The sequence below is a fragment of the Oncorhynchus clarkii genome, chromosome 28 (assembly GCF_045791955.1).
Source record: "Oncorhynchus clarkii lewisi isolate Uvic-CL-2024 chromosome 28, UVic_Ocla_1.0, whole genome shotgun sequence".
In the NCBI taxonomy this organism is placed as follows: Eukaryota; Metazoa; Chordata; class Actinopteri; order Salmoniformes; family Salmonidae; genus Oncorhynchus; species Oncorhynchus clarkii.
The window spans coordinates 3,817,712-3,845,630 of record NC_092174.1 but is presented as its reverse complement, the minus strand read 5'-3'; the positions used below and the strand labels follow the sequence as shown (position 1 = coordinate 3,845,630).

The 27,919-nt window shown below is 41.4% G+C and overlaps 2 protein-coding genes across 5 annotated transcripts in view; one reads left to right on the top strand and one right to left on the bottom strand.

Annotated features, from left to right (window-relative positions):
• Window positions 1-24,611, top strand: part of LOC139386816 (transmembrane protein 71) — a 27,201-nt gene extending 2,590 nt beyond the window's left edge. The window contains exons 1-10 of one of the 3 annotated variants that reach the window (XM_071132631.1): window positions 4,760-4,934; window positions 8,612-8,713; window positions 17,640-17,694; window positions 18,077-18,292; window positions 19,732-19,916; window positions 21,143-21,328; window positions 21,514-21,580; window positions 21,784-21,845; window positions 21,944-21,993; window positions 22,098-24,611. In XM_071132631.1, the coding sequence (XP_070988732.1) occupies window positions 8,683-8,713; window positions 17,640-17,694; window positions 18,077-18,292; window positions 19,732-19,916; window positions 21,143-21,328; window positions 21,514-21,580; window positions 21,784-21,845; window positions 21,944-21,993; window positions 22,098-22,121 (876 nt within the window). In that variant the 5' untranslated portion in view covers window positions 4,760-4,934; window positions 8,612-8,682 and the 3' untranslated portion in view covers window positions 22,122-24,611. Of the gene's footprint in view, window positions 1-4,759; window positions 4,935-8,611; window positions 8,714-17,639; window positions 17,695-18,076; window positions 18,293-19,731; window positions 19,917-21,142; window positions 21,329-21,513; window positions 21,581-21,783; window positions 21,846-21,943; window positions 21,994-22,097 lie in introns of those variants that run through there. The other 2 variants (XM_071132630.1, XM_071132629.1) reach the window with 2 other exon arrangements.
• Window positions 24,429-27,919, bottom strand: LOC139386814 (zinc finger and SCAN domain-containing protein 30-like). Of its 2 annotated transcripts, XM_071132628.1 has the most exons (5): window positions 27,463-27,869; window positions 27,224-27,327; window positions 26,817-26,919; window positions 26,324-26,427; window positions 25,313-26,155 (listed from the first exon to the last, which is right to left on the bottom strand). In XM_071132628.1, the coding sequence occupies exons 1-5, from the start codon at window positions 27,812-27,814 to the stop codon at window positions 25,538-25,540; spliced, it is 1,281 nt and encodes a 426-aa protein (XP_070988729.1). In that variant the 5' UTR covers window positions 27,815-27,869; the 3' UTR covers window positions 25,313-25,537. The 2 variants fall into 2 exon arrangements, with proteins under 2 accessions (XP_070988728.1, XP_070988729.1); XM_071132627.1 differs by having other exon boundaries at window positions 24,429-26,427; window positions 27,463-27,919.

The window sequence follows — 27,919 nt, the reverse complement described above, 5'->3', positions numbered from 1 at the left end:
AGATAGCTGCCTGTCACTTCCTCAGGAAATCCGGGTTGTGTTTGCTGTGGTTGAGCGTTCACTCTTTAAACAGTGTTTAAAAACAATGACAACTTAAGCCACATGACTGAAGAGGCCTGCTGGCTTTTGTCTTCATTGCCCAGCGCAAAAGACACAATTGACTGTCCATGTCAACAGCCCTTGGCTTTCTAGCATTGTTCCACTGCTGGCTCACACAACATCCATGTATCCCCTTTTTTTTTTGTTCTGGGAAATATGCACGGCTCTCAGGCCTTAAGACTTGGTTTTACTCTGTAGCATAAGGACCTGAGATTTGAGATGCCATGTTCCGAGTCACGTGTTTATGTTGACGTCCGTATTGCGAAGTGAAATGCCATCCCTGTGCCACAACAGACAAGACAGAATGTCAGCCTTTTATTTGAGTCATAGTCAAACCAAAAAAAGACCACGTACGCTTTCCCGAATGGTCGAGTGCATCAAGGCTGTGGCTTTATACTAGTAACATCAAAAGACACTTCTCAAAAGGTCCCTTCAACCTGGCTTCAGAAAGCTACATATCTACACACAAACCATTTCTGTATCGACCTCGCTTTGTGCACGGCGGCATTGTCATGGTGAAACAGGAAAAGGCCTTCCCCAAACTATTGCTACAAAGTTGGAAGCTTAAAATCTTCTAGAATGTCATTGTATGCTGTAGCTACTCCAGAGTCCAATGGTGGCGAGCTTTACATCACTCCAGCCGACGCTTGGCTTTGCACATGGTGATCTTAGGCTTGTGTGTGGCTGCTCGGCCATGGAAACCCATTTCATTAAGCTCCCGATGAACAGTTATTGTGCTGACATTGCTTTCAGAGACAGTTTGGAACTTGGTAGAGAGTGTTGCAACCAAGGACAAATTATTTATACACGCTACTTGTTCAGCATATGGTGGTCCCGTTCTGTGAGCTTGTGTGGCCTACCGCTTTGCGGGCTGAGCCATTGTTGCTCCTAGACGTTTCCACAATAACAGCACTTGCAGTTGATCAGGGCAGCTCTAGCAAGGCAGAAATGTTACTAACTTGTTGAAAAGGTGGCACCCTATGACGTTATAGGATGCCACATTGAATGTCACTGAGCTCTTCAGTAAGGCCATTCTGCCAATGTTTGTCTATGGAGATTGCATGGCTGTGTGCTAGATTGTATACACCTGTCAGCAACAGGTCCATTCATTTGAAGGGGTGTCCACATACGTACGTGTGTGTGTGTGTGTGTGTGTGTGTGTGTGTGTGTGTGTGTGTATACAGTGGGGCAAAAAAGTATTTAGTCAGCCACAAATTGTACAAGTTCTCCCACTTAAAAAGATGAGAGAGGCCTGTAATTTTCATCATAGGTACACTTCAACTATGACAGTCAAAATGAGAAAAGAAATCCAGAAAATCACATTGTAGGATTTTTAATGAATTTATTTGCAAATTATGGTGGAAAATAAGTATTTCGGCACCTACAAACAAGCAAGATTTCTGGCTCTCACTGATCTGTAACTTCTTCTTTAAGAGGCTCCTCTGTCCTCCACTCGTTACCTGTATTAATGGCACCTGTTTGAACTTGTTATCAGTATAAAAGACACCTGTCCACAACCTCAGTCACACTCCAAACCCCACTATGGCCAAGACCAAAGAGCTGTCAAAGGACACCAGAAACAAAATTGTAGACCTGCACCAGGCTGGGAAGACTGAATCTGTAATAGGTAAGCAGCTTGGTTTGAAGAAATCAACTGTGGGAGCAATTATTAGGAAATGGAAGACATACAAGACCACTGATAATCTCCCTCGATCTGGGGCTCCACGCAAGTGATCACAAGAACGGTGAGCAAAAATCCCAGAACCACACGGGGGAACCTAGTGAATGACCTGCAGAGAGCTGGGACCAAAGTAACAAAGCCTACCATCAGTAACACACTACGCCGCCAGGGACTCAAATCCTGCAGTGCCAGACGTGTCCCCCTGCTTAAGCCAGTACATGTCCAGGCCCGTCTGAAGTTTGCTAGAGAGCATTTGGATGATCCAGAAGAAGATTGGGAGAATGTCATATGGTCAGATGAAACCAAAATATAACTTTTTGGTAAAAACTCAACTCGTCGTGTTTGGAGGACAAAGAATGCTGAGTTGCATCCAAAGAACACCATACCTACTGTGAAGCATGGGGGTGGAAACATCATGCTTTGGGGCTGTTTTTCTGTAAAGGGACAGGACGACTGATCCGTGTAAAGGAAAGAATGAATGGGGCCATGTATCGTGAGATTTTGAGTGAAAACCTCCCTCCATCAGCAAGGGCATTGAAGATGAAACGTGGCTGGGTCTTTCAGCATGACAATGATCCCAAACACACCGCCCGGGCAACGAAGGAGTGGCTTCGTAAGAAGCATTTCAAGGTCATGGAGTGGCCTAGCCAGTCTCCAGATCTCAACCCCATAGAAAATCTTTGGAGGGAGTTGAAAGTCCGTGTTGCCCAGCAACAGCCCCAAAACATCACTGCTCTAGAGGAGATCTGCATGGAGGAATGAGCCAAAATACCAGCAACAGTGTGTGAAAACCTTGTGAAGACTTACAGAAAATGACAGGCCTCTCTCATCTTTTTAAGTGGGAGAAACTTGCACAATTGGTGGCTGACTAAATACTTTTTTGCCCCACTGTATATATATATACTAGTGTAAGTATTCAACCCCCTGAGTTATTACATGTTAGATTCACCTTTGGGAGCGATTCCAAGTCTCAAAGTGCTTTCCACACTTGGATTGTGCAACATCTGCCCATTATTTTCTTAAATTCTTCAAGCTCTGTCAAATTGGTTGTGGATCATTGCTAGAAACCATTTTCAGGTCTTGCCATAGATTTTCAAGCAAATATAAGTCAAAATTGTAACTCGGCCACTCAGGAACATTCACTGGCTTCTTGGTAAGCAACTCTAAGGTAGATTTGGCGTTTATGTTTTAGGTTATTGTCCTGCTGAAAGGTGAATTCATCTTCTAATGTCTGGTGGTAAGCAGACTGAACCAGGTTTTCCTCTAGGATTTTGCCGGTGCTTAGCTCCATTCTGTTTCTTTTTATCGTGACAAACTCCCGGGTCCTTAACGATTACTAGCATACCCATGACATGATGCAGTCACCATATGCACCACTATGCTTGAAAATATGGAGAGTGGTACTCAGTAATGTGTTATATTGGATTTGCCCCAAACATATCACTTTATATTCAGGGCAAAATGTTAATTTACTTTGCCACATTTTTTGCAGTATTACTCCTACAAACAGGATGCATGTTTTGGAATATTTTTATTCTGTACATGTTTACTTCTTTTCACTCTGTCAATTAGGTTATTATTGTGGAGTATTTATTAAGGATCCCCATCTTCCTGAGTACCCTGATGAATACAGCTTGGCTGTCAAAACTTTGGTTATAAAATGTTTGCATCTGAGTTCCTAATGTGTGCAGCTCCTTTCTTTTTCTAGTATAGTGGAGTAACTACAATGTTGTTATATCCTCGTCTTTTCCCCTATCACAGCCATTAAACTAACTGTTTTAAAGTCACCATATGCCTCATGGTGAAATCCCTGAGCGTTTTTTCCCCTCTCTGGCAACTGAGTTAGGAAGGACGCCTGTATCTTTGTAGTGACTGGGTGTTTTGATACATCATCTAAAGTGTAATTAATAACTTTACCATGCTCAAAGGGATATGCAACGTCTGCTTTTTAATTATTTTTTTTTACCGATCTACCAATAGGTGCCCTTCTTTGCAAGGCATTGGAAAAGCTCCCTAGTCTTTGCTGTTGAATCTGTGTTTGAAATTCGATGCTTGACTGAGGGACCATATAGATAATTGTGTGGAGTACAGAGGTGAGGTAGTCATTCAACAATCATGTTAAACACTATTATTGCACATAGTGAGTCCATGTTAACTTATTGTGACTTGGGTAAGCAAATGTTTAATTCTGAACTTATTCAAGCTTGTCATAACAAAGGGGTTGAATACTTATTGACTCAAGATATTTCAGTTTTCTATTTTTAATTAATAATAAAATGAGACACAATTCCACTTTGACATTATGGGATATTTAATCAATTTTAAATAACAAACAACGTGTCAAAAAAAGGCAAGGGGTGTGAATACTTTCTGAAGCCACTGTAGAAAGCCAGTTTCCAGACACACTTCACAAGCCAACCGTTGTGCTATTCCCCTCAAGCCCTCTCGGTCTACTGAAACACTGGGCCTCTGTTCCACTCGTTTACTGCTATAGTACCCTCTCCTGTGTCAGCAGACAGAGACTGTTACCACGGCGGAAAGTCTGACCCACATAGTCTTATGCATCGGGTGTCACAGAGCCATCCCATAATGCCTCTCATTTGGAAGAATGCCCCAGGAAGACAGATGTACAGAAACAAGTCTGGCGGACAATTTAGCGTCTGGCACCAGAAAAGACCAAACAAGCATACAGAGAGGATTTTAAGAACAACAAATAGCCTCTATGAACATAACGTACTGTAATGCTAATAAGGTTGAATGCGAGAATTTATGAATGTTTTAATTTAGTCTTATTTCTTTGCAGTATCCCAGATAATATATATATGTTTTGCTAGATTTGGATAACTATCATCTATCAAGAACAGAAAAGGACACATTGGCATTATCTTGCAATGCTGAATAGCTTCTAGTCAGGATAGAGTTAACAGGAAATGTGACATCAATGTCTTTTTCTTTTTTGTCCTCTGGTTTTCTGCAGCTGTTTTTCTCAGGGTGTCAGAGAATGAACAAGATTTTGGACTGCATGAGAACAAAGTCCTCAAACAAATACAATTTGAGTTAAACTAGATTTGAATTAACTAGGTAAACACGCATCGTTCCACAAAATATATTAGGGGTGTTGCAAATTACGTTTATTTCAAGCGGAACTGTTTGGGTAAGACTGATCAACTGAGTTTCACATACTTTGTGAAATGTCCTAAAAAAGTGAATGTGTGTAATATGCAAACCTCAGATTGTCTCTAAACGTAATAGCAGTACTTAAATCAGTAGTACTTAGTAAACTACAAGTACCTGTGTTGAAATTAGCATTTTGGTTATGCCTGTTAGAATCAACTTTGATACCTCATAAAGACATACAAAATCCCTGTCTACTTAGATTCCCATGCTACCTTGAATTTCAGCAGTCTACCATGTAGTCAGTCAGCAGTGTTTTGATTGGAAAGCCCATCAGAAGCAGAGAGAAGGACTGGTCTGATATCTCGGGGGGGGGGGGGGGGGTGGATTACCAGGGCAGAGTAATCTTGGTAACAACTAGAGGGGTTAGGCTAAGGATTTTAAAGTAACTGCCCACTGTTTCCAGATTTCTATGAAATATGACCTAGAATTACTTAAGTTACAGTATGAGTGAAATAGTTTTCCTTCCTAAAAATGGTAATTAAGTTTGTTAAAAAGCAGCTTTTCTGTGTTGGAATGGTGTGGGCGTATACTGGTCATAAAAAATATTAATGCAGGTAGACCGCTAATTTGGCAGCTCATCCTCAGGGACATGTCATGTACCTCCAAGTTATGCTTTGGCCACAAACGAGTATAGGACGACTCAACATTTTGGATACGGGTTAACAGAATATTAATTTTTAGGAGTGAGTGTTTCCCAAACTTGGTCCTTGGTACAACCAAGGGGTGCACGTTTTGGTTTTTGCCCTAGCACCACAGCTGATTCAAATTGTCAACGCTTGATGATTATTTGAATCCGCTGTGTACAGTCGTGGCCAAAAGTTTTGAGAATGGCACAAATATTAATTTCCACAAAGTTTTCTGCTTCAGTGTCTTTAGATATTTTTGTCAGGTGTTACTATGGAATACTGAAGTATAATTACAAGCATTGCATAAGTGTCAAAGGCTTTTATTGACAATTACATGAAGTTGATGCGTCAATATTCAATATTTGCAGTGTTGACCCTTCTTTTTCAAGACCTCTGTAATCCACCCTGGCGTGCTGTCAATTAACTTCTGGGTCACATCCTGACTGATGGCAGCCCATTCTTGCATAATCAGTACTTGGAGTTTGTCATAATTTGTAGGTTTTCGTTTGTCCCCCCACCTCTTGAGGATTTATCACAAGTTTTCAATGGGATTAAGGTCTGGGGAGTTTTCTGGCCATGGACTCAAAATATCAACGTTTTGTTCCTTGAGCCACTTAGTTATCACTTTTGCCTTATGGCAAGGTGCACCATCATGCTAGAAAAGGCATTGTTTGTCACCAAACTGTTCCTGGATGGTTGGGAGAAGTTGCTCTCGGAGGATGTGTTGGTACCATTCTTTATTCATGGCTGTGTTCTTAGGCAAAATTGTGAGTGAGCCCACTCCCTTGGCTAAGAAGCAATCCCACACATGAATGGTCTCAGGATGCTTTACTGTTGGCATGACACAGGACTGATGGTAGCGCTCACCTTGTCTTTTCCGGACAAGCTATTTTCCGGATGCCCCAAACAATCGGAAAGGGGATTCATCAGAGAAAATGACTTTACCCCAGTCCTCAGCAGTCCAATCCCTGTACCTTTTGCAGAATATCAGTCTGGCCCTGATGTTTTTCCTGGAGAGAAGTGGCTTCTTTGCTGCCCTTGACACCAGGCCATCCCCCAAAAGTCTTCGCCTCACTGTGCGTGGAGATGCACTCACACCTGCCTGCTGCCATTCCTGAGCAAGCTCTGTACTGGTGGTGCCCCGATCCCACAGCTGAATCAACTTTAGGAGACGGTCCTGGCGCTTGCCGGACTTTCTTGGACGCCCTGAAGCCGCCTTCACAAAAATTGAACCGCTCTCCTTGAAGTTCTTGATGATCCGATAAATGGTTGATTTAGGTGCAATCTTACTGGCAGCAATATCCTTGCATGTGAAGCCCTTTTTGTGCAAAGCAATGATGACGGCACGTGTTTCCTTGCAGGTAACCATGGTTGACAGAAGAAGAACAATGATTCCAAGCACCACCCTCCTTTTGAAGGTTCCAGTCTGTTATTTGAACAATCAGCATGACAGAGTGATCTCCAGCATTGTCCTCGTCAACACTCACACCTGTGTTAACGAGAGAATCACTGACATGTCAGATGGTTGTTTTGTGGCAGGGCTGAAATGCAGTGGAAATGTTTTTGGGGGATTCAGTTAATTTGCATGGCAAAGAGGGACTTTCATCTGATCACTCTTCATAACATTCTGGAGTATATGTTAATTGCCATCACACAAACTGAGGCAGCAGACTTTGTGAAAATGTATATTTGTGTCATTCTCAACTTTTGGCCATGACTGTAGTGCTAGGGCAAAAACCAAAACGTGCACCCCTTGGGGTCCAGAGGACCGAGTTTGGGATACACTGCCTTAAAGTAACTGCCCAGTGGAAATCTCACTTCTAAAAGTGCTTATTCTGTTAACACCATACTTGGGTACTCTGGGTACTTCTCTGTCCTACGTCTGTGGTATTGCACCGTTTGCTTTGCTCCTTGCTTGAGTGGTATCTGCTGCACAAGACTAGTACAATAATTGGCATCAAGGTGAATGATGTTAATGTCTAAATGGAGTGTATTGGAATGCATTATACTATGTAAAAGTATGTGGACACCCCTTCAAATGAGTGGATTTGGCTATTTCAGCCACAAGTGTATACAATTCAAGCACACATCCATGAAATCTCCATAGACAAACATTGGCAATAGAATGGCCTTACTGAAGAGCTCAGTGACTTTCAACGTGGCACCGTCATAAGATGCCACCTTTCCAACAAGTCAGTTTGTCAAATGTCTGCCCTGCTAGAGCTGCCCCGGTCAACTGTAAGTGCAGTTACTTTGGAAATGTCTAGGAGCAACAACGGCTCAGCCGTGAAGTGGTAGGTCACACAAGCTCAAAGAACAGGACTGCCGAGTGCTGAAGCGCATCCTTGGTTGCAACACTCACTACCGAGTTCCAAACTACCTCTGGAAGCAACTTAGGCACAAGAGCTGCTCGTCGGGAGCTTCTTAAAATGTGTTTCCATGGTCAAGCAGCCGCACACAAGCCTAAGATCGCAATGCCAAGCATCGGCTAGAGTGGTATAGAGCTCGTCCATACAGCGAGGTCCATACAGAAATGGTTTGTCGAGGTCAGTGTAGAATAACTGGACTGGCCTGCACAGAGGCCTGACCTCAACCCCATCGAACACCTTTGGGATGAATTGGAGCAACGACTGCGAGCCAGGCCTAATTGCCCAATGTCAGTGCCCGACCTCACTAATGCTCTTGTGGCTGAATGGAATGGTAAGTCCCCGCAGCAATGTTCCAAAATCTAGTGGAAAGCCTTCCCAGAAGAGTGGAGGCTGTTATAGCAGCAAAAGGGGGGACCAACTCCATATTAATGCCCATGATTTTGGAATGAGATGTTTGACGAGCAGGTGTCCATATCCTTTTAGTAATATATTGTACTTTTGTGGGAATTCAGCAACATGTTCCTATTTTTCCATTTGGTTCGATCGTTCCTTATAATTGTCATTTCAGGCATTTATTTTCTATGCAGTAGTTCTAAGTGTTATTACTGCTTTCTGTCTGGCTTTGTCTTATCAAGACTGTTTTCTTATGTGTTTTCCAGATTGAGACAACCCAGAACCTTTTGACCGTGAACGCTCCTCACGAGACACCGCTGTGTGTGTACAGGCAGATATGGCCCTGCCTTACAATGGGGTTGTTACAAGTACGTCAACTCCATTTCTAGATTTTGTATTTTTATTTATTGTGCTTAGAATTTAAAGACAGAAATACCCATCTGAACAAGACGGTTCTATATACGTTATCCTTTTGTCTATAGAGTCAACCATTCTATATGGTTTAACACAACCAACAAATACCTTTTTTTTTTAGGTTATTCATCTTGAAGGTTCCAATTCAGCAGTCAGGCAATTATTAACATGCTGAACTGCTTGTGAGTTAGTAGTATGTTAACATGTTGTTATTGTACTCAACTGGCTTCAACACCAAGTCCTGGAATGTTGGTCCTGGCTGTGGCTGACCCCTTACTTTGTTTACTAGAAGATTATTTATTGACTGTTACCTCACCTGTGGTTTTCAGCTCCTGATCAAGGAAGGGTAAAATAAGGACTGCACTTGGGGTAGAATCCTAACTTGAGATCTGTGCTCTTTACCTCGGACTTTAATGTAAATCATGCAGATCTTCACTAAACTTCCAAGTTACGCACATTGATCTCAAGTAAGGATCCAGCCCCTAAAGCAGGGGTGTCAAAGTCAAATGGACGGAGGGCCAAATAAAAAAATCAGCTACAAGACGAGGGCCGGACTGTTCGAATGTTCATTGAAAAATTTTTAAATGACGCATATAGTCTAGTGAACCTAATTGAACCTACTGAAAACCTAACAAATATATTACAATATGATCAGATAAATAAAGCAATATTTTCTTATGGCTCTGTCAGTAATCTTTAATTTTCAACAGACACAAAAGACAAATTTCCTTTATATAAATATCCCCATAACATGAACATTAAATGAAAGAAACCGGTATTCAAGGCACCATCAGTAGACTATATTTTCTATTTTAGCAAAAGTGGGCTAAATTTACTTCAAAGAAAAAACAATAATAGCAATTTTCTATCATCCACTCAACTGAAATATTTTTAAAATATAATTGGATTGAAATACAAAAAAATAAAGTGCAAAAATCTATTAATCAAAAACAACACTTTGTTTATTAAGGAGAAGTAACATGCAGTGAAAACAAATATTAAATTTTAACTTTTAAACTTGAACTGAGTAAAAACTCTAAATATGTGATTGCACAGTAATGTTCACTTGTTTGAGGTTGAGGGTGATACTTGGTGGTGTCCCATCTTTTCCACAAGTTCATCAATGTTCGGGGTAAGGCTCTGAGCTGAAGAAATCCTCAGAATTGAGTGGAGGTGTTCAGCAGTAAGTCGACTTCTGTGTGATGTTTTGTTCAGGTTCATCAAAGAAAACAGTTGTTCACACAGGTATGTGCTGCCAAACATAGACAACGTTTGAGCAGCCTGGATGCGCAGCTGGGGCATTGTGCCGGGGAGGAAACGGGCAAACTCCGCAGCACCCACTGCCGCATATTTTTCCCTCAGTGCATCATTGCATTGGAGGTCAATCAACTCCATTTGGAGGTTTGGTGGTGAGCTTTCCACGTCAACAGCAAATGGGTTACCGAGCAGTTCCAACCTGCTTTTTTGTGCTTCAAAGTCAGCAAATCGGCGTCGAAAGTCAGTGGTAAGCATACCTATTTTATCAGCCAACTGTGTGCTCGGGAACGCACTGGTAGAGAGCTTCTCTTTCATGGTCTGGCAGCTGGGAAAGTGGCTCAAATTTTCTTTCCGCATCTGCGTCTCCCACAGAGTCAGTTTGGTTTTAAATGCCTTCACTGTACTGTACATATCAGAGATGACACGATCCCGACCCTGCAGCTGCAAGTTTATTGCATTCAGATGACTCGTAATGTCACACAGAAAAGCCATTTCACACAGAAACATTTCGTCTCGGAGTTGTGTTGTGTCTTTCCCTTTGCTGTCCAAGAATAGACAAATCTCCTCACGAAGCTCGAAACATCTTTGAAGCACCTTTCCCTGGCTTAGCCATCGCACCTCTGTGTGATAAGGCAAATCACCATGCTCCGTTTCTAACTCCGTCAGAAATGCCTTGAACTGGCGGTGATTCAAACCTTTGGCTCTGATAAAGTTAACTGTGCGCGTGATGATGCTCATTACATGCTCCATTTTCAAGGCTTTACCGCACAACGCTTCCTGGTGTATGATACAATGATAAGCTGTCAGCTCACCTGTCGCGTTTTCCTCTTGCATCTTTTCCCGTATCTTCGCCACCAGTCCGCTCCTGTGTCCACACATCGCAGGTGCTCCGTCGGTTGTCAAACCCACGAGTTTTTCCCAAGGCAGCTCCATCTCATTTACACATCTTGACACCTCTTCATACAAATCATGCCCCGTAGTTGTGCCATGCATAGGACGTAAAGCCAAAAACTCCTCTGTCACGCTTAGGCTGGAGTCCACTCCGCGGATGAAAATTGACAACTGGGCAATGTCAGAAATGTCGGTGCTCTCATCCACAGCCAAGGAATATGCAATAAAATCTTTTCCCTTTTTCACAAGCTGCTCTTTTAGATTGATGGACAACTGGTCTACTCTCTCGGCAATGGTGTTTCTGCTCAGACTCACATTTAAAAAGAGTTGCCTTTTTTCTGGGCAAACTTCGTCACAAACTTTAATCATGCAGTTTTTGATGAAATCCCCCTCCGTAAATGGCCGGGCTGATTTAGCGATCTCTTCTGCCAAAATAAAACTGGCCTTGACAGCAGCCTGGCCTTGTGATTTGGCTTTTTTGAACAGAGCCTGTCGAGATTTGAGGCCTCGTTTTAATTCCTCTGCCTTTTGTAGCCTTTGTTCCATGTCCATATTCTTGTTTTTGTCCGCGTGTTTCGTTTCATAATGTCGTCTCAGATTATACTCTTTCAGTACCGCCACACTTTCTCCACACAGAAGACACACAGGTTTTCCAGCTACCTTCGTGAACATATACTCCGACTCCCACCTTGTTTGAAACCCCCGGTTCTCAGTATCCACCTTCCGTTTTGCCATTTTTGATGGGTATCTGAAAGTTAATTTTACTGTGATGCTGACGACTGCTGTGCCAATAAATATTGAAATGAAGCAGCCTACTGCTCGGTGCGTCACCTTTGCATTGTGGGAAATGTAGTATTGGTGCGTGTAAAAGATCTGCGGGCTGCCGGCTTGCTGCGGGCCGGTTCTAATAATAAATCAAGATCATCCCAGGGGCCGTAAAAAACCTTCTTGCGGGCCGGATGTGGCCCGCGGGCCTTGACTCTGACATATGTGCCCTAAAGGGTGACTGCACTTCCTGAAATGGCATCATTTTATATTTGGATCATTAAATGCTAGAGGCTATGACTGAATTCAAACGTAAGTTGGTTTCGAGTGTGGTTTGTTCACAGGTGGGAAGAGTTATACAAATGATTTAGCCGATACGCTTCAGCCGGCTGGTGTGTGACCGTGGCAAAGTTGATTTGAGTATGGATAGCCGGGCCTGGTTAGGGATCTTCAATAAATTACACAATGTAAATGAGACAATATTTTCATGTTTGTATTTATTTAGGATCCCCATTAGCTGCTGTCAAGGCAGATACTCTTCCTGGGGTACAGCAACATTAAGGCAGTTATATAAAATATGACATTTCATAATACTTTTCACAACACATTGTGTGCCCTCAGACCACTACTCTACCACCACATATCTACAATACAAAATGCATGTGTATGTGTGTTTAGCATGTGTATGCCTGTGTGTCTCTTTACAGTTCCCTCTGTTCCATAAGGTACATTTTTGTCAATTGTTTTAAATCTAATTCTACTGCTTGCATCAGTTCCCTGATGTGGAATAGAGTTCCATATAGCTATGCCTCCATATAGTACTGTGCGCCTCCCATAGTCTGTTTTGGACTTTGGGGTTGTGAAGAGACCTCTGGTGGCATGTCTTGTGGGGTATGAATGGGTGTCCGAGCTGTGTGCTAGTAGTTTAAACATACAGCATCTCAAAGCTTCTTACAAAAACTATTAGTGATGAAGTCAATTTCTCCTCTACTTTGAGCCATGAGAGATTGACATGCATATTATTGTTAGCTCTCCGTGTACATTTAAGAGCCAGCCATGTTGCCCTGTTCTGAGCCAATTATAATTTTCCTTAGTCCCTCTTTGTGGCACCTGACCACACGACTGGACAGTAGTCCATGTGCGACAAAACTAAAGCCTGTAGGACATGCCTTGTTGATAGTGTTGTTAAGAAGGCAGAGCAGCGCTTTAGTATGGACAGACTTTTCCTGCTGCATCAACATTTTTAGTTTACAATCCATGGTTACTTCAAGCAGCTTGGTCACCTCAGCTTGCTCAATTTCCACATTATTCATTACATTATTTAGTTGAGGTTTAGGAATTAGTAAATGATTTGTCCCAAATACAATGCTTTCAGTTTTAGAAATATTTAGGACTAACTTATTTCTTGCCATCAATTCTGAAACTAACAGCAGCTCTTTGTTTGCAGTGATTTCAGTCACTGTAGTAGCTGACGTGTACAGTGTTGAGTCATCCGCATACATACACACTGGCTTCACTCAGCCAGTGGCATGTCATTAGTAAAGGGGCCTAGACAGGTGCCCTGGGGAATGCCTCATTCTACCGGAATTATGACTTGCATTAAAGAAAACCCTCTGTGTTCTGTAACACAGGTGTAAAGTCATAACACATTTTTCCAGCAGCAGACTATGATCAATACTGTCAAAAGCCACACTGAAGTCTAACAAAACAGCTCCCACAATGTTTTTATCATCAATTTCTTTCAGCAAATCAGTAATTTGTGTAAGTCCCATGTATGTTGAATGCCCTTCCCTAAAAGCATGCTGAAAGTCTGTTGTCAAAAAGTTTACTAAGGGTTGGTAACAGGCTGATTGGTCGGCTATATGAGCCAGTAAAAGTTTTTTGTACTGTTCTTTGGTAGCGGAATGACTTTTGCTTCCCTCCAGGCCTGAGGGTACACACTTTCTTGTAGGCTTAGATTGACGACATAGCAAATAGGAGTATCGTCCCCTATTATCCTCAGTAATTTTCCATCCTAGTTGTCAGATCCAGGTGGCTTGTCATTGTTGATAAACAACTTTTTCAACACTTCCATGCTCAATTTACAATGCTTTTCTTCATAATTTGGTCAGTTATACTTGGATGTGTACGGTCGCCATTTGTTGCTGGCATGTCATGCCTAAGTTTGCTAATCTTGCCAATATAAAAATCATTAAGGTAGTTGGAAATAGTTGGAAATATCAGTGGGTTTATGATGAATTAGCCATCTGATTCAATGAATGATGGAGCAGAGATTTCCTTTTGCCCAAAATTGAAGGTGCTCCAAAGCTTTTTATTCTTGATATAATTTATATTTGTTTCATAGTATAGTATCATATTTTTATTCCGTTTAGTCATGATTTCTCAATGTGCGGTTCTTTTGCCAATCGGGTTGTGTGGCCAGACTTACCTCTGGCCATGTAGTGTATGTGGACACCTGCTTGTTGAACGTCTCGTACCAAAATCATGGGCATTAATATGGAGTTGGTCCCATCTTTGCTGCTATAACAGCCTCCACTCTTCTAGGAAGGCTTTCCACTAGATGTTGGAACATTGCTGCGGGGACTAGCTTCCATTCAGCCACACGCATTAGTGAGGCCGGGCACTGATATTGGGTGATTCCAATTCATCCTAAAGCTTTTTGATGTGGTTGAGGTCAGGGCTCTGTGCAGGCCAGTCAAGTTCTTCCACAATGATCTCGACAAACCATTTCTGTATGGACCTCACTTTATGCATGGGGGCATTGTCATTCTGAAACAGGAAAGGGCCTTCAACAAATTGTTGCCTCAGTTGAAAACACAGATTCGTCCAGAATGTCATTGTATGCTGTAGCGTTAAGATTAAGGGGCCTAGCCCAAACAATAAAAAACAGCCCCAGACCATTATTCCCCCTCCACCAAACTTTACAGTTGGCACTATGCATTCGGGCAGGTAGCGTTCTCCTGTCATCCACCATACCCAGATTTGTTTGGGTTCTCAGTCCAGAAAACACATTTCCACTGCTCCAGAGTCCAATGGCCTCGAGTTTTATACCACTCCAGCCGACTCTTGATATTGCGCATGGTGATCTTAGGCTTGTGTGCAGCTGCTCGGCCATGGGAACCTATTTCATGGAACTCCCAACTAACAATTATTGTGCTGACGTTGCTTCCAGAGGCAGTTTGGAACTCGGTAATGAGTGTTGCAACAGAGGACAAACAATTTTATATGCGCTACTTGTTCAGCACACTGCGGCCCCGTTCTGAGTTTTTGTGGCCTACCACTTAGTGTATGAGCCGTTTTTGTGCCTAGACGTTTCCACTTCACAATAACCACACTTACCGGGGCAGCTCTAGCAGTGCCCCGTCGCCATGTTGAAAGTCACAGAGCTCTTCAGTATGGGCCATTTTACTGCTAATGTTTGTCTATGGAGATTGCATGACTAATCCTCGATTTTGTAAACCTGTCAGCAACGGGTGTGGTTGAAGTATCAAACTCCACTCATTTGAAGGGGTGTCCACAACACGTTTGGTCACTACATGATGCCATATGTGTTATTCCATAGTTTAGATGTCTTCACTATTATTTTACAATGTAGAAAATAGTAAAAATAAACCCTTGAATGAGTAGGTGTGTCCAAACTTTTGACTGGTACTGTACATTATGAAACATTTCACACATGTTCTCCAGATACTGACTGGTAGCACTTGGTGGTCTATAGCAGCTTCCCACCAGAATGGGCTAGAGGTGAGACTGGTGAACCTGTAGCCATATTTCTTCAACAGTATTTAACCTGAGATCCTCTCTCACCTTTACAGGAATGTGGTTATGAATTGGACTTCACCACCATTGGCATTTGTCTTTTCTGTAGATGTTATAACCATGTATTGCTACCACTGTATCATGTTGTACACCTTTTTAGTTCTCATTAAATTATTTAAATATTTGTACGTGAATTCCTACAATTTATAGTTGGTTTGAGCTTTTATGTCTTGGAAATTTGGAGCTATTGGAATTAACATTTTCCCATGTACATTGTGTAATTTACTGATGGTCCCTGACTATCCCATAGTGATGTCCAAAGTCAACCCAAATTTTCCGCATGCATTACGATTGGGTCGCATGCATCTGCACTCCGAATTGATGATGGCTTTTCAGCTGCCAGCTGTGGGCAGGTTTGAAACAAACCCAACCTGAATTTACATTGTGATGCAGTCACGACCTTAAGTCTCACAGAACTCCAAAATGATCCTATTTACACAGTACATTTTTACAGTAGAATAAATGTTTGGCTCATATCGATGTCACACAGTTTTTTTTAAAGTCTTAAGCCATTGGCGGGGATACTAAGTTAACATATGGAATTGTTTTAAGATGTTTTCTTTATTTCTTTAACCCCTATTTTACCAGGTAAGTTGCCTGAAAACATGTTCTCATTTACAGCAACAGCCTGGGGAATAGTTACAGGGGAGATGAATGAGCCAAATGTAAGCTGGGGATGATTAGGTGACTGTGATGGTCAGATTGGGAATTTAGCCAGGACACCGGGGTTAACACCCCTACTCTTACAACAAGTGCCATGGGATCTTTAGTGACCACAGAGAGTCAAGACACCCGTTTAACGTCCCATCTGAAATACAGCACCCTACACAGTGCAATATCCCCAATCACTGCCCTGGGGCATTGGGATATTTTTTTTTTCGACCAGAGGAAAGGGTGCCTACTGGAGGCCCTTCAGCACCTCTTCCAGCAGCATCTGGTCTTCCATCCAGGGACCGACCAGGACCAACCCAGCAGTGGGATGCAGGGTGGTATGCTGCTGGCTATACCATGGTCATTCCATGGAGCATTTATCTATTTGATTTGGAATTTTACGACCTCTTTAAGGTATGCCCCCAAAATATTTACTACTATAGCCAATAGAAATGCACTGAATAACACATGCATAAATAGGAAAAAAAGAATAAGGGTTGAAAGGTCCGTCCTATATCTAGGAGATATTAAAAAAAGCTCAGGAAATATACAGTGCATTTGGAAAGTATTCAGACCCCTTCCCCTTTTCCACGTTTCATTACGTTACAGCCTTGTTCTAAAATGGATTAAATAAAAAATTCTCAATCTACACACAATACCCCATGATGACAAGGTGAAAACAGGTTAACATATTTTTTGCATATTTAAAAAAATAATAATAACATACCTTATTTACGTAAGTGTTTAGACCCTTTGCTATGAGACTCGAAATTTAACTCCGGTGCATCCTCTTTCCATTGATCATCCTTGAGATGTTTCTCCAACTTGATTGGGGTCCACCTGTGGTAAATTCAATTGACTGGACATGATTTGGAGAGGCGCACAGCTGTCTATATAAGGTCCCACAGTTGACAGTGCATGTCAGAATAAAAACCAAGCCATGAGGTTGAAGGAATTGTCTGTAGAGCTCCGAGACAGGATTGTGTCAAGGCATAAATCTGGATAGGGTACCAAAAAATGTCTACAGCAGCTGGCCGCCCGACCAAACTGAGCTATCGGGGGAGAAGGAAGGGCCTTGATCAGGGAGGTGACCAAGAACCCAATGGTCACCCTGACAGAGATCCAGAGTTCCTCTGTGGAGATGGGAGAACCTTCCAGAAGGACAACCATCTCTGCAGCACTCCACCTATTAGGCCTTTTGGTAGAGTGGCCAGACGGAAGCCACTCCTCAGTAAAAGGCGCATGACATCCCGCTTTGAGTTTGCCAAAAGGAACCTAAAGTCTCTTAGACCATGAGAAACAAGATTCTCTTGATTCATGAAACCAAGATTGAACTCTTTGGCCTGAATGCCAAGCGTCACAGATTTTTTAAATGTATTATGTTAGATTGACGCACGGGTACATCTAGACTCTTATGGATTTTAATGAATTAGGCTAGCCAACAAACTTGTGAAGTCTTGGAAGTCATAATCTGTCAATATTTTTGTATATCAACAGGTTCACCTATAAAGAGAAAGAGAGAAAAAACATTGGCTAACGAGTCATGTCAAAGGTAAAACTGGTCAAAATGTAGGCTTTGAGGTGCATGGATGCAATGTAGCGTTGCTTCGAGTAGAATTACATTTACCAAAAGAAATTTGGGACTATGTATGCAATGGGTGACCAGCCCTCCTGGAGAGCTATTGAGTATGCAGGCTTATGCTCCAACCCCATTGTTACACACCTGTTTCAACTAATCAAGGTCTTGGGGAACATCTAACTAGTCAAATCAGGTGTGCTAAGTTGGAGCGGAAGCCTGCTGAACGGTACCCGTCCAGAAGGAAAGTTGGACAACGCTGTTGTAAGCTTTGAAACACATATTTAAAGTGATGTTGAAGTGTTGAATAACTCTGACATCTATAATTCTGTCTTGGTTCTCTTTGTGTACTCTGTAGCCTGGGCCTGTCCCTCCTGTCATCTCCAGATTCATCATATGAGTGTTACTCTGTGAACCCCGTGACGGGCTCCCCCAGCTCCTGCCGCCGGAGCCCCCGCCTCCTCAACAACGGCTACTACGTTCTGACTGAGGACAGCTACACCTGGGATGACGAGGGCAATGTCTCTCTCACCCCCTCCAAAATCAAACTGTCCTACAAAGAGAATCTAGTCAGGTCAGTTGTTCCAAAGAGACATGCCACATTGAATCCAGAACTGAGAAAACTATTATGTCAAATATTTTTTCTGTGCAAATACTTGGTTTGCCCGATGCAATGGAACCAATAGACTAGTCCCAGAAGTGCAAACGTTGAGCTAAATCAAGTATACCTCAGTATTTGACCTAGGTCTGGTTGAATGTCAGTCACTAATAGACACCGTTTAGCTAGCATTCATGAATAACTATGAAAGCTAAACTCTGAGGTGTATATAGTTTAAAATGTAGAACGACTATGGGTATTAAATAATAGTGAATTACAATTGAAAAATGACTGTAGCAAACCACTTTGGTGAACTGTAGCAAACCACTTTGGTATCATGGTCGGAAATGTTCTCCCCGTCGTTATGCAGCTCTTGACAGTGGGTTCAGATTTCTATTTCGGGGTGGATAACCATGCCGGTCTGTGTTCAAACACAAGCCCTGTTTATAGGGATGAGGTCATGGATTAGCCTATTTGAGAGAGCTGCACGGAAAATGTGAGGCTGGTTAGTCCTGTAAATTGGAGCTCGTAAGTCAAGTCAACCGTTTGCATTGCTAAGAGATTCTAGTCAGTGCCATTTTGCTCTTAAAATGAAAAACATCAGTGCTTTGCAGGCATTTGGTTAAAATACATTTGATTGCATAATCATGCTGTCATTTTATTTGAAAGCCTATGATACACAAAATAATTTATTGGCGGAATTATGTAATAGAGATTTGTTCAGAGATTAATTTTCACATGGCATGGTTAAGCCACTGGTTTTGTGGGCTTTCGAACTTACCCCACTGTCTAATTATTACTACTTTGACAATACAGTATCACGATACCCAATGGTCCTTTTAGAACCTGCTTTTGGTCAAATATTGTAATATATGCCATTTAGCAGAAAATATCATCCAAACCAACATTGTGTGCTCTATAACTTCAAAAACAAACCACTTGTGTCATGGTCGGAAGGCTAGGGATAATATGAGATACCACGGGAGCTTTGGTGTCATGGTCGGAAGGCGAGGGATAATATGAGATACCCCGGGAGCTTTGGTGTCATGGTCGGAAGGCGAGGGATAATATGAGATACCACGGGAGCTTTGGCAGCTCTCATATTCAATACGTATAGGACAGCAGCCAATTGATAAGAACCTTGCTCAAAGGGACAATAACGATACCCTTTACAAGTCACTACGCTAACATGACAAATTACATGAAATAAGTACATGAAACACAAGGTAGATTTAGTTAGGACTTGTTTTTTGAGTCTGTCATACTAAGTATCGTGACAACATTATTGATTATTACTGTGATCACAGATGCAGTACAAAGAAACACATTAGGAATACTATTAAGAACATTAGTCTTTTACACATTTGTTGACATTGTCCTGATAAAAAGTACGACTTGTGTTTCCCTCCCCTTAGAATCTTCAGACGCAGGCGGAAGGCCCGCCGGTCTCTAGCTAGTCTGTTTAGTGACATGACTGAGACGTGTCAGTCATGGCTGGATGAGAAAGTGTTCGGAGGGGTGCGTCACCCACCTCTTGCAGAGTCCTCCTGGATGGAGCATAGCACCACCGATTTGGACACCAGCTGCAGCTTCACTTATGGTAAGGCTATGTCTGAGTGGGAGGCACTTGGGATGGCCAACTGTTGTGACACTTAAGCAATGTTGCACTTATTTCATGTAATTTTGGCCATGTTTATGTATGGACTTGTAAAGGGTATTGTTGTTGTCCCATTAAGCAAGGCTCTTATCAAGTGGCTGCTGTCTTATTCAGTGCCTTCGGAAAGTATTCAGTCCCCTTTTTCCACATTTTGTTACGTTACAACCTTATTCTAAAATTGATTTAAAAAAATAAAATAATAATCCAATCTACATACAATAACCCATAATGACAAAGCAAAGTTTTTTTGCAAATGTATTAAACATATAACATATACCTTATTGAGAAACAAGATTTTCTGGTCTGATGAAACCAAGATTGAATTCTTTGCCTTGAATGCCAAGCGTCACATCTGGAGGAAACTTGGCACTATCCCTACGGTGAAGAGTGGTAGAAGAATCATGAAGTGTGGGGATGTTTTTCAGCGGCAGGGACTGGAAGAATAGTCAGGATTGAGGGAAAGATGAATGGAGCAAAGTACAGAGAGATCCTTGATGAAAACCTGCTCCAGAGAGCTCTGGGCCAAAGGTTCAACTTCCAACAGGACAATGACCCTAAACACACAGCCAGACAACGCAGGAGTGGCTTCGGGACAAGTCTCTGAAGGTCCTTAAGTGTCCCAGCCAGAGCTCGAACTTGAACCCGATCAAACATGTCTGGAGAGACCTGAAAATAGCTGTGCAGTAACCTGACAGAGCTTGAGAGGATCTGCATAGAAGAATGGGAGAAACTCCCCAAATACAGTTGTGCCAAGCTTGTAGCGTCATACCTAAGACCTAATGCTGTAAACGCTGCCGAAGGTGCTTCAACAAAGTACTGAGTAAAGGGTCTGAATAATTTGTAAATGTGTCTTTATTTTTCATAATTTAGTAACAATTTATAAACCTGTCTTTTGCTTTGTCATTACAGGGTAATGTGTAGATTGATGAGGACAACACAATTTTATCCATTTTAGAATAAGGCTAATGTAACAAAATGTGGATAAAGTGAAGTGGTCTGAATACTTTCGAAGGCACTGTATGTATAAAATATGAGCGCTGTCAAAGCTCACATGGTATCGCATATTATCATCCCTAGACTGCTTCGAGGGTAAACCACACCAACCTTGAATAGATGTGTGAAACTAACAACCTTCCTCAGCTGTAGTCGTGTCTCCTTTGCCATTCCAGATGACAGTGAGATCATTTCCATGCCCACGAAGTTGGCTCACGAGCCCATGGTGCAGGAGGAGATCATCACGGAGACCTGCGTCCACCAGGAGCATTTCGGCCAACCCCTGGGTGGCCTTCTGGATGTCCCGCCCCCCTCAGCCTTCCTCTCCAATAGCTGCTGTCCCCCTAAACCCCAGCCAGCAGGTGAGCTGCAGTCCACTGTTATCTCATTATCTACACTCTCTTCTGTGTATTCTCAAATGTTTAACTGTTTGTGTATATCATTATAGATCAAGCTCCCCCTCTCGTCTCAACAGTACTAGATGAAGACAGGAGAGGAGGTTCCATTGGGTTTTTGTCAGTTTTGTAAAAATATTTATGCATTTCAGATTTTCCCATGACGAAAGCTCTCTTCATCATTCTCATGGTCTTTATCTTCTCTGCCGTATTTTCAAGGTAAGCCATCAGTATAAAAGGTGTATGGGGTGGCATTTACTTTTTAACCGAATATTGAAATAACCAGCATAAAATATTTGGACATTTTAGGAAAGTAAACAGTATATATCTCATTCAGTGTGAAATTATTTGATAAAAGCACTCTTAATGATGCTCTCTTGTATAGAATACCTGCTAACGTAAACTATTTAATTATTTTTCAGGTGTCTGTTGTGGGGACTGACAATGGCATTCACCACATTTATATTAATAATGATATATCTATGTAAGTATACCTCTAGTGTATTCAGTGTAGCTTTTGAAGCCAATTTCAATGGTGTTTCAAAAATTTACCATTCATTTAATACATTGCCTTTTCTCCAGTCGTCTCACAATCTGGGCCCATGGGCAAGTGGAGAAAAGCGAAGACCGAGGTGAGTCATATTCTCAAATATTAAATTACATTTATTTTGACCTCAGGCAACCACATGTTTTACATTAACGTGGTCAATAACTTTGTTCTTAATTTTTGTTCCAGGATATTACATCAAAGAATGAGTAGTTGAAAGCTGTGCGTACACACACACACACAATCTGTTTACTCATGAAATGAATCTATGATAATGAAAAGGGTGGATGTGGACCACAAGAAAAAGAGTCATATAGATTCTTACATTTCATTAGATAAATGCGTGTAGATTGCACTTGCACATAATGTAACACGAGTTCCATTAATCTGGTCATAAAAGCAAGTTATTGGGCTCAATTGAGCGGGTATAAGGTGACACTGGTCATGCAAAAATGAGCAGATCAGTGGAATAAATACAATAAAACGCATAATCAAAAGCAATTTAATTTGAAACTCCAAAGATGTGCGTCAGGAGAAGATAATTTTAACTGTATTTTTGTAAACTACGATGCACGTGACGATGCATTGCGTATTTGGAACTTGTATTGGGATAATATGCCTTCCGGACTATGCTAGTTATTTTGCTCACTGATCACTGCCATTTGCTTGTCCAAGATGTTTCCCATAATCCTGAATATAAAAATAAGTCGGTAATATTCATATCATATATTATGCACACATGTTTTTAATATATTCTTCAAATACCTGAATTGATATTGTTGATAGTTGATCTTGGGTTTTTTAGGGCTGTCCAGTGTTACTTATTTTCTAGCTTCCAGTATTTTGAATACAATTGCAGGGCCATTAAAGTAGCAGAGGCTTGCAGTCTGAGACCTGTTTTTTCCTCACAAAAATGACAGCTGCAACTTTTAATCTGAATAGAAGCAAATGGAAATACAACATGCTAAGTGCCTTCTTTAGCCTGGCTTAGCTAATAGCATGCTGTGCCTGCTAAACTAAACAGGGCTACATGTCAGTAGGCAGTAGACTGCGGAATCAGATAACAGTTCAAATACAGGGAAGTGACAGAAAATGCTGCCGGAAAAGAAAAGTCAGCCCTGTGTGAGGATGCCTATCTGCTCATGGTAGTGCTGAAACGTGTATAGAAATGTTTGTATTCCAGGGATATGGGGAGGAGGTGGTCATTTTCATAATACTCATACCACTAGCTGTCTCTTGTGGTTAACCACAACCACTTATCAGTGGATCACAATAATGGAATGTGAATGTTGAGATTGAGCATAATGACGGCGGCAAAGAATAACACAATCGCCCCCCCCCCCCCTTAATTTGACTCATTAAATGGTACAATGTTGAGTATGTAATGGCATTCAAGGCTGAGTAATTATGGTTGTTTATCAACCCAGAGGGAAAGTGTGTTTTCTGTCAAGAAAAGGAACAGGGCACAGCAAGTAGCTGAATAAAGTTCATATTGTATAGCTTTATAAAGTTGAAATATGAGTCATGTTTGGGCCTCAAACTACAGCAGGATTTTTTGAGAATCTAAAAATAGGTGATTTGTACTTTAATAATGAGTTCATTTTGTACTGTACATCTCAACTCGCCATTCTTTGTAATACATTGGATGTTGTTGGTCCTTTAGAAAAGTTGTATTTAATTGTCTCCATATATGTACTGTTTGTCCAGACGAAAGTGACTTGAGAAGTATTGCTGTATGTATTCACTCCAAGTGCCAAATCTGAATGATTACTCCAAATGAGACAATTCTCTGACCAGAAAGTGTTAAATCACCAATACTTCATCAATAAGCCAAAATTAATATATAAAAAAAAGTTGCCGGTAGACACCATTTTATTGCTAGTTTATTGTAAACAAAAGCTAATGTACATACTACAGTATATGAAGACAACATGGCTGTTATTTCTTTGTAATATTCATGATTTATTGGCATATACTGAATGTACTTTACAAGACCTTGAGATTTAAGTAATTTCCTATTGTGTACATTTGGTCACTTACAGTACCTTTACATAAACCAGTTTGAAATGTTACTTTTTTTATATAATCATAATTTTTATTGCTTTGATACTCAACTAGTTTCCACATTTGCAAAATGTGTGGTTCTTGTATGCATGTTTATCTTTTGCACTCACATTGGATGTATCTGAAAATGTAATCATTGTCTGTCTGTACTGTTTTTATATTCTTTAATAGTTAATGAGCTATATTGCACTGAAATGTTAATCTTTTCTAACAGATTTGTAAAATAGTTCAACTCAATTGGCTTATACAACTTTTATTAAATGTCATTTTTTATAGTTGTCCAAGTATGTGACCTTATTTTTAAGATTCAATATTTTCAGTGCATTTTCAGGATCTCTGGAAATATTCTGTTTCTAATGCGAGTCTATAACGTGATCGTGAAATGTATCATGAATGACTCGTCAGTGTTCAAACCACTGAACACTTTCTGCACCAGCTGAGGAGTAGAGACTTAGATTGATAGGGCAGTAAATATTTCATTGACTGTAAGAGGCCTTCATGTAGCAGTGAGCCTGTGCAACATCCATCCATTCAATTTGACTGGCTCTTTTAGGAACCCTATTAAATCATGACTACACCATGCTCGTATTTTTGTAAAAAAATAAATAAAAACTGTCTGGTTAATACACTATTACAAAATTTGCACCATGAAAGTTATTTGTTTGACAATACCACTTACACGTCTACATACTATCACTATTTTCCTCAAATGAGGCACTGTCATGTCAGAGGATGAGTGACTAACAACAACGATAGTTACAAAAACACATTGAAAAGTGTACGGAATCATTTTTGGACTATAAAGTCCGTCAGTCAAGCACCCGATTCCTTTGCAGGTTGACATTTATTGGGATGACTGTTGTCCTGGAGGCACAGTTGAGCGATTTCCACTAGACGGGCCAGCTGCAAAATCAAAATTGGCTATACACAGTGCATTCGGAAAGTATTCAGACCCCTTCCTTTTTTCACATTTTGTTAAGTCACAGCCTTATTCTAAAATGGATTAAATTAAAATTGTCCCTCAATCTATACACAATACCCCATAATGACAAAGGTGAACAGGTTTTTAGAAATTTTTGCAAATAAGAATTAGCTTATTTACATAATTATTCAGACCCTTTGCTATGAGATTCAAAATTGAGCTCAGGTGCACCATCTCTCCACTGATCACCCTTGATGTTTCTACATCTTGCAAAAATGTCTAAACCTGTTTATGCTTTGTCATTATTGGGTAGTGTGTGTAGATTGAGGGAGTGGGGGCAATTTAATCGAATTTAGAATAAGGCTAATGTAACAATGTGGAAAAAGTCTAGGGGTCTGAAGACTTTCCGAATGCACCGTATATTGTACAAATTGTTTTTGTTTTAGCTTTTTGGTCTTAATTTAAGTTTAGTGTTTGGTTTAAAAAGCTGATTTTATGACTGTGGCTGACTACCCTGCAGAGCTGCCTCCAGTACATGAGTCATCCCAATAAATGCCAACCTCCGAGTCCCTTTTCTGTTCAAGCTTGGCTGAAGCACGTTTAGGTATGCTTTCACCCATTGAAAAGTTGTTGGTAAAAGTATTTATCCATCGTGAACACTGATGTGTCTATTGAGGTGATTGGCCGATATGAAAGTCTTCCCACAGTGCATACATCTGAACTGCTTACATCCCGTGTGTACGCTCATGTGCACTTTGAGTGAGCCCGACTGTGCGAAGCGCTTGCCGCAGTGGCTGCAGCCGTAGCGTCTCTCCCCCGTGTGAACGCTCTGGTGTCGCTTGAGGTTGCTGGAGTCAGAGAAGCGCTTCCCGCACTGCGCGCAGCTGAACGGCTTCTCACCAGTATGAACCCTCAGGTGTGTCTTGAGATTCTTCAGACAAGCCAAAGTCTTACCGCAGAAACTACAAATTAACAGCTTACCTGCTGAGACGTCGCCATTGTTACTCCCATCATTGTTATGACTGTCATGGGAGACCAAACCATTGGATCCTGTTTCCATGCCTTTTCCTACAGTCCTGTGAGGCTCTGAGGGCAACGGCGCCCTCTGTCTACCGTCCTGGTAAGCGACATGTTTTTTGTGCTCAGTTACGGAGGGAATCACTTTGCTCATTTCATAGGGGAATCCATTCTCTGACTCCGATTGAGTAGGTACAACATCCACATGAGAGTAAGAGCACTCGGGAAGATCAGCCCCAGAACCCTGTGTGCGAAGGGTCCCAAGTTGTCTGTGGGGCTCAAACATCATACAATCAAAGCCCACACTTTTAAGTATTCCATCACCATTTTCCAGTCCTGGGTTTAGAGATCTTTTGTTCACACTCAGGTTATTTGATCCTGGCAGGAGGTTGTTGTCCGTTTCACCACTCACCCATAAACAAGAGCTGGCGTTCTCCTGTTTGCTGATTGGTTGAGCAGCCTCTGTGTCGACGTTGGATTGCCTTTCTCCTCCATCAGCACTGTGATTTAAAGCTCCTATAAAATCAACAAGGCCGTGTGTGAATCACTATAAACTGGATGCTCATCGTGAAGGTAATCATCAAAAATCACATCAGTTGAAGGATATGAGCAATTTCAGAGAGTTATTGGTATACATATATACAGTATAGTCTATATGAAAGCCCAAACTGACATAAATTCAGTTGTACTTAAATAAATGTATTCCGTATGTAGTTTGACATTGTTGCAATCACTTTACATGACAGTATTCATTGGGCAAGTTATTGGGTCAATAGAAAGGTTGATTCATTCATATTTATGGGAAAGGCATAACTGAAAGCATCAAAGTGTAATGAGGTGTGTATGAAAACACTTTTCCAAAAGGTATAATGAAAACACATAAGCTTGTCTACCATTTTACTTACCACTACTCAGTCTCCCCCATTGGTCATGATTCTCCCAGGATTCTTCCCACATCTCCTCTTTGATGGTAGGTGATTTGGGGTTTATCTCTTCCAACCCTGCAGTCTGTGTAAAATCAGTTGGGATGCCAGATATAACTGGGAATAATCCACTTACTGTGCACAAACTGTGAGAAAATGGTACACCTTACACAGTCAAAGAAAACTGAAAAGATACAACAAGAACACTAACAGCACAGTAAACAGGTAAAACAACATAGCTTTACTGCAAGATGACCACTAAGACTAGGTAGGCTAGGTCATTTTTGCTTTCAGACCTAGGTGGTGTTGATAACCATTGTGAAATATTAGGCTGCCTTTTTTAAATATTGTGGGAAAATGAGGCACACCGAGGCAAACGTAAAGCTTACCTTTCTCGGTGTTGTCGTTTGTCCAGTGTCACCTGAGGACTCTCTGTGCCTAAACATGCTGGTTACCAACTTGGAATCAATTGCTGCCCGACATTGTACCTCGCCTAAAATGAGATGAGGGGAATAGCATGCATACAGACACAATATACGTTATTAATGCTGTCTTAAAACAATTCGTTCTATAAATGATGTAACCAATTAATGTAAATTAATTGTTATAACCAGTAAATGTAACGTACTGTTTGATGTCCTTTTCGATTCCATGCCAAGGTGAGCTCGAGAGCGACTGTGCGGAAGGATGGAGCTTCCCATTCCCTCTCTCGGAGTACTCGCACTAGACACTTTCATCTCCATCAGCCGTAGTTTTCTCCTCAACGTTTCATTCTCCTTCTGGCCTCGAGATATCTCCACATGCAGGACGGCATAGCCATTGTCAACAATCTCGCAGATTTCAGCCACGGCCGCATTAGCCAAAACCTCCATGATGGAGGCTAGCTGAGTGTGAAAAGCAACGGAATTTGCCATTACTAGAGAAAATGCTTTCAGGATTGTTAATAGGAATTGTAGAAGAAATAGGCTGTAGAAAAGCATAGATGCCGACGCCTCGAAATCAAATGTAGTTTAGCATCAATAAAATGTCAACAGAGTGCCTTTGTTGACCAGGAAGTATTTTTGAATACCTCTCACACTGCGCAT

Bases quoted from the DNA above. Each gene is read 5' to 3' on its own strand.
- LOC139386814 (XM_071132627.1), bottom strand. From the start codon at position 27,814: ATGCTTTTCTACAGCCTATTTCTTCTACAATTCCTATTAACAATCCTG. The intron at 27,328-27,462 runs GTACGTTACATT...ATCTCATTTTAG, and splicing joins ATCGAAAAGGACATCAAACA to GCGAGGTACAATGTCGGGCA. The intron at 26,428-26,816 runs GTAAGTAAAATG...TTGATTTTATAG, and splicing joins ATGGGGGAGACTGAGTAGTG to GAGCTTTAAATCACAGTGCT.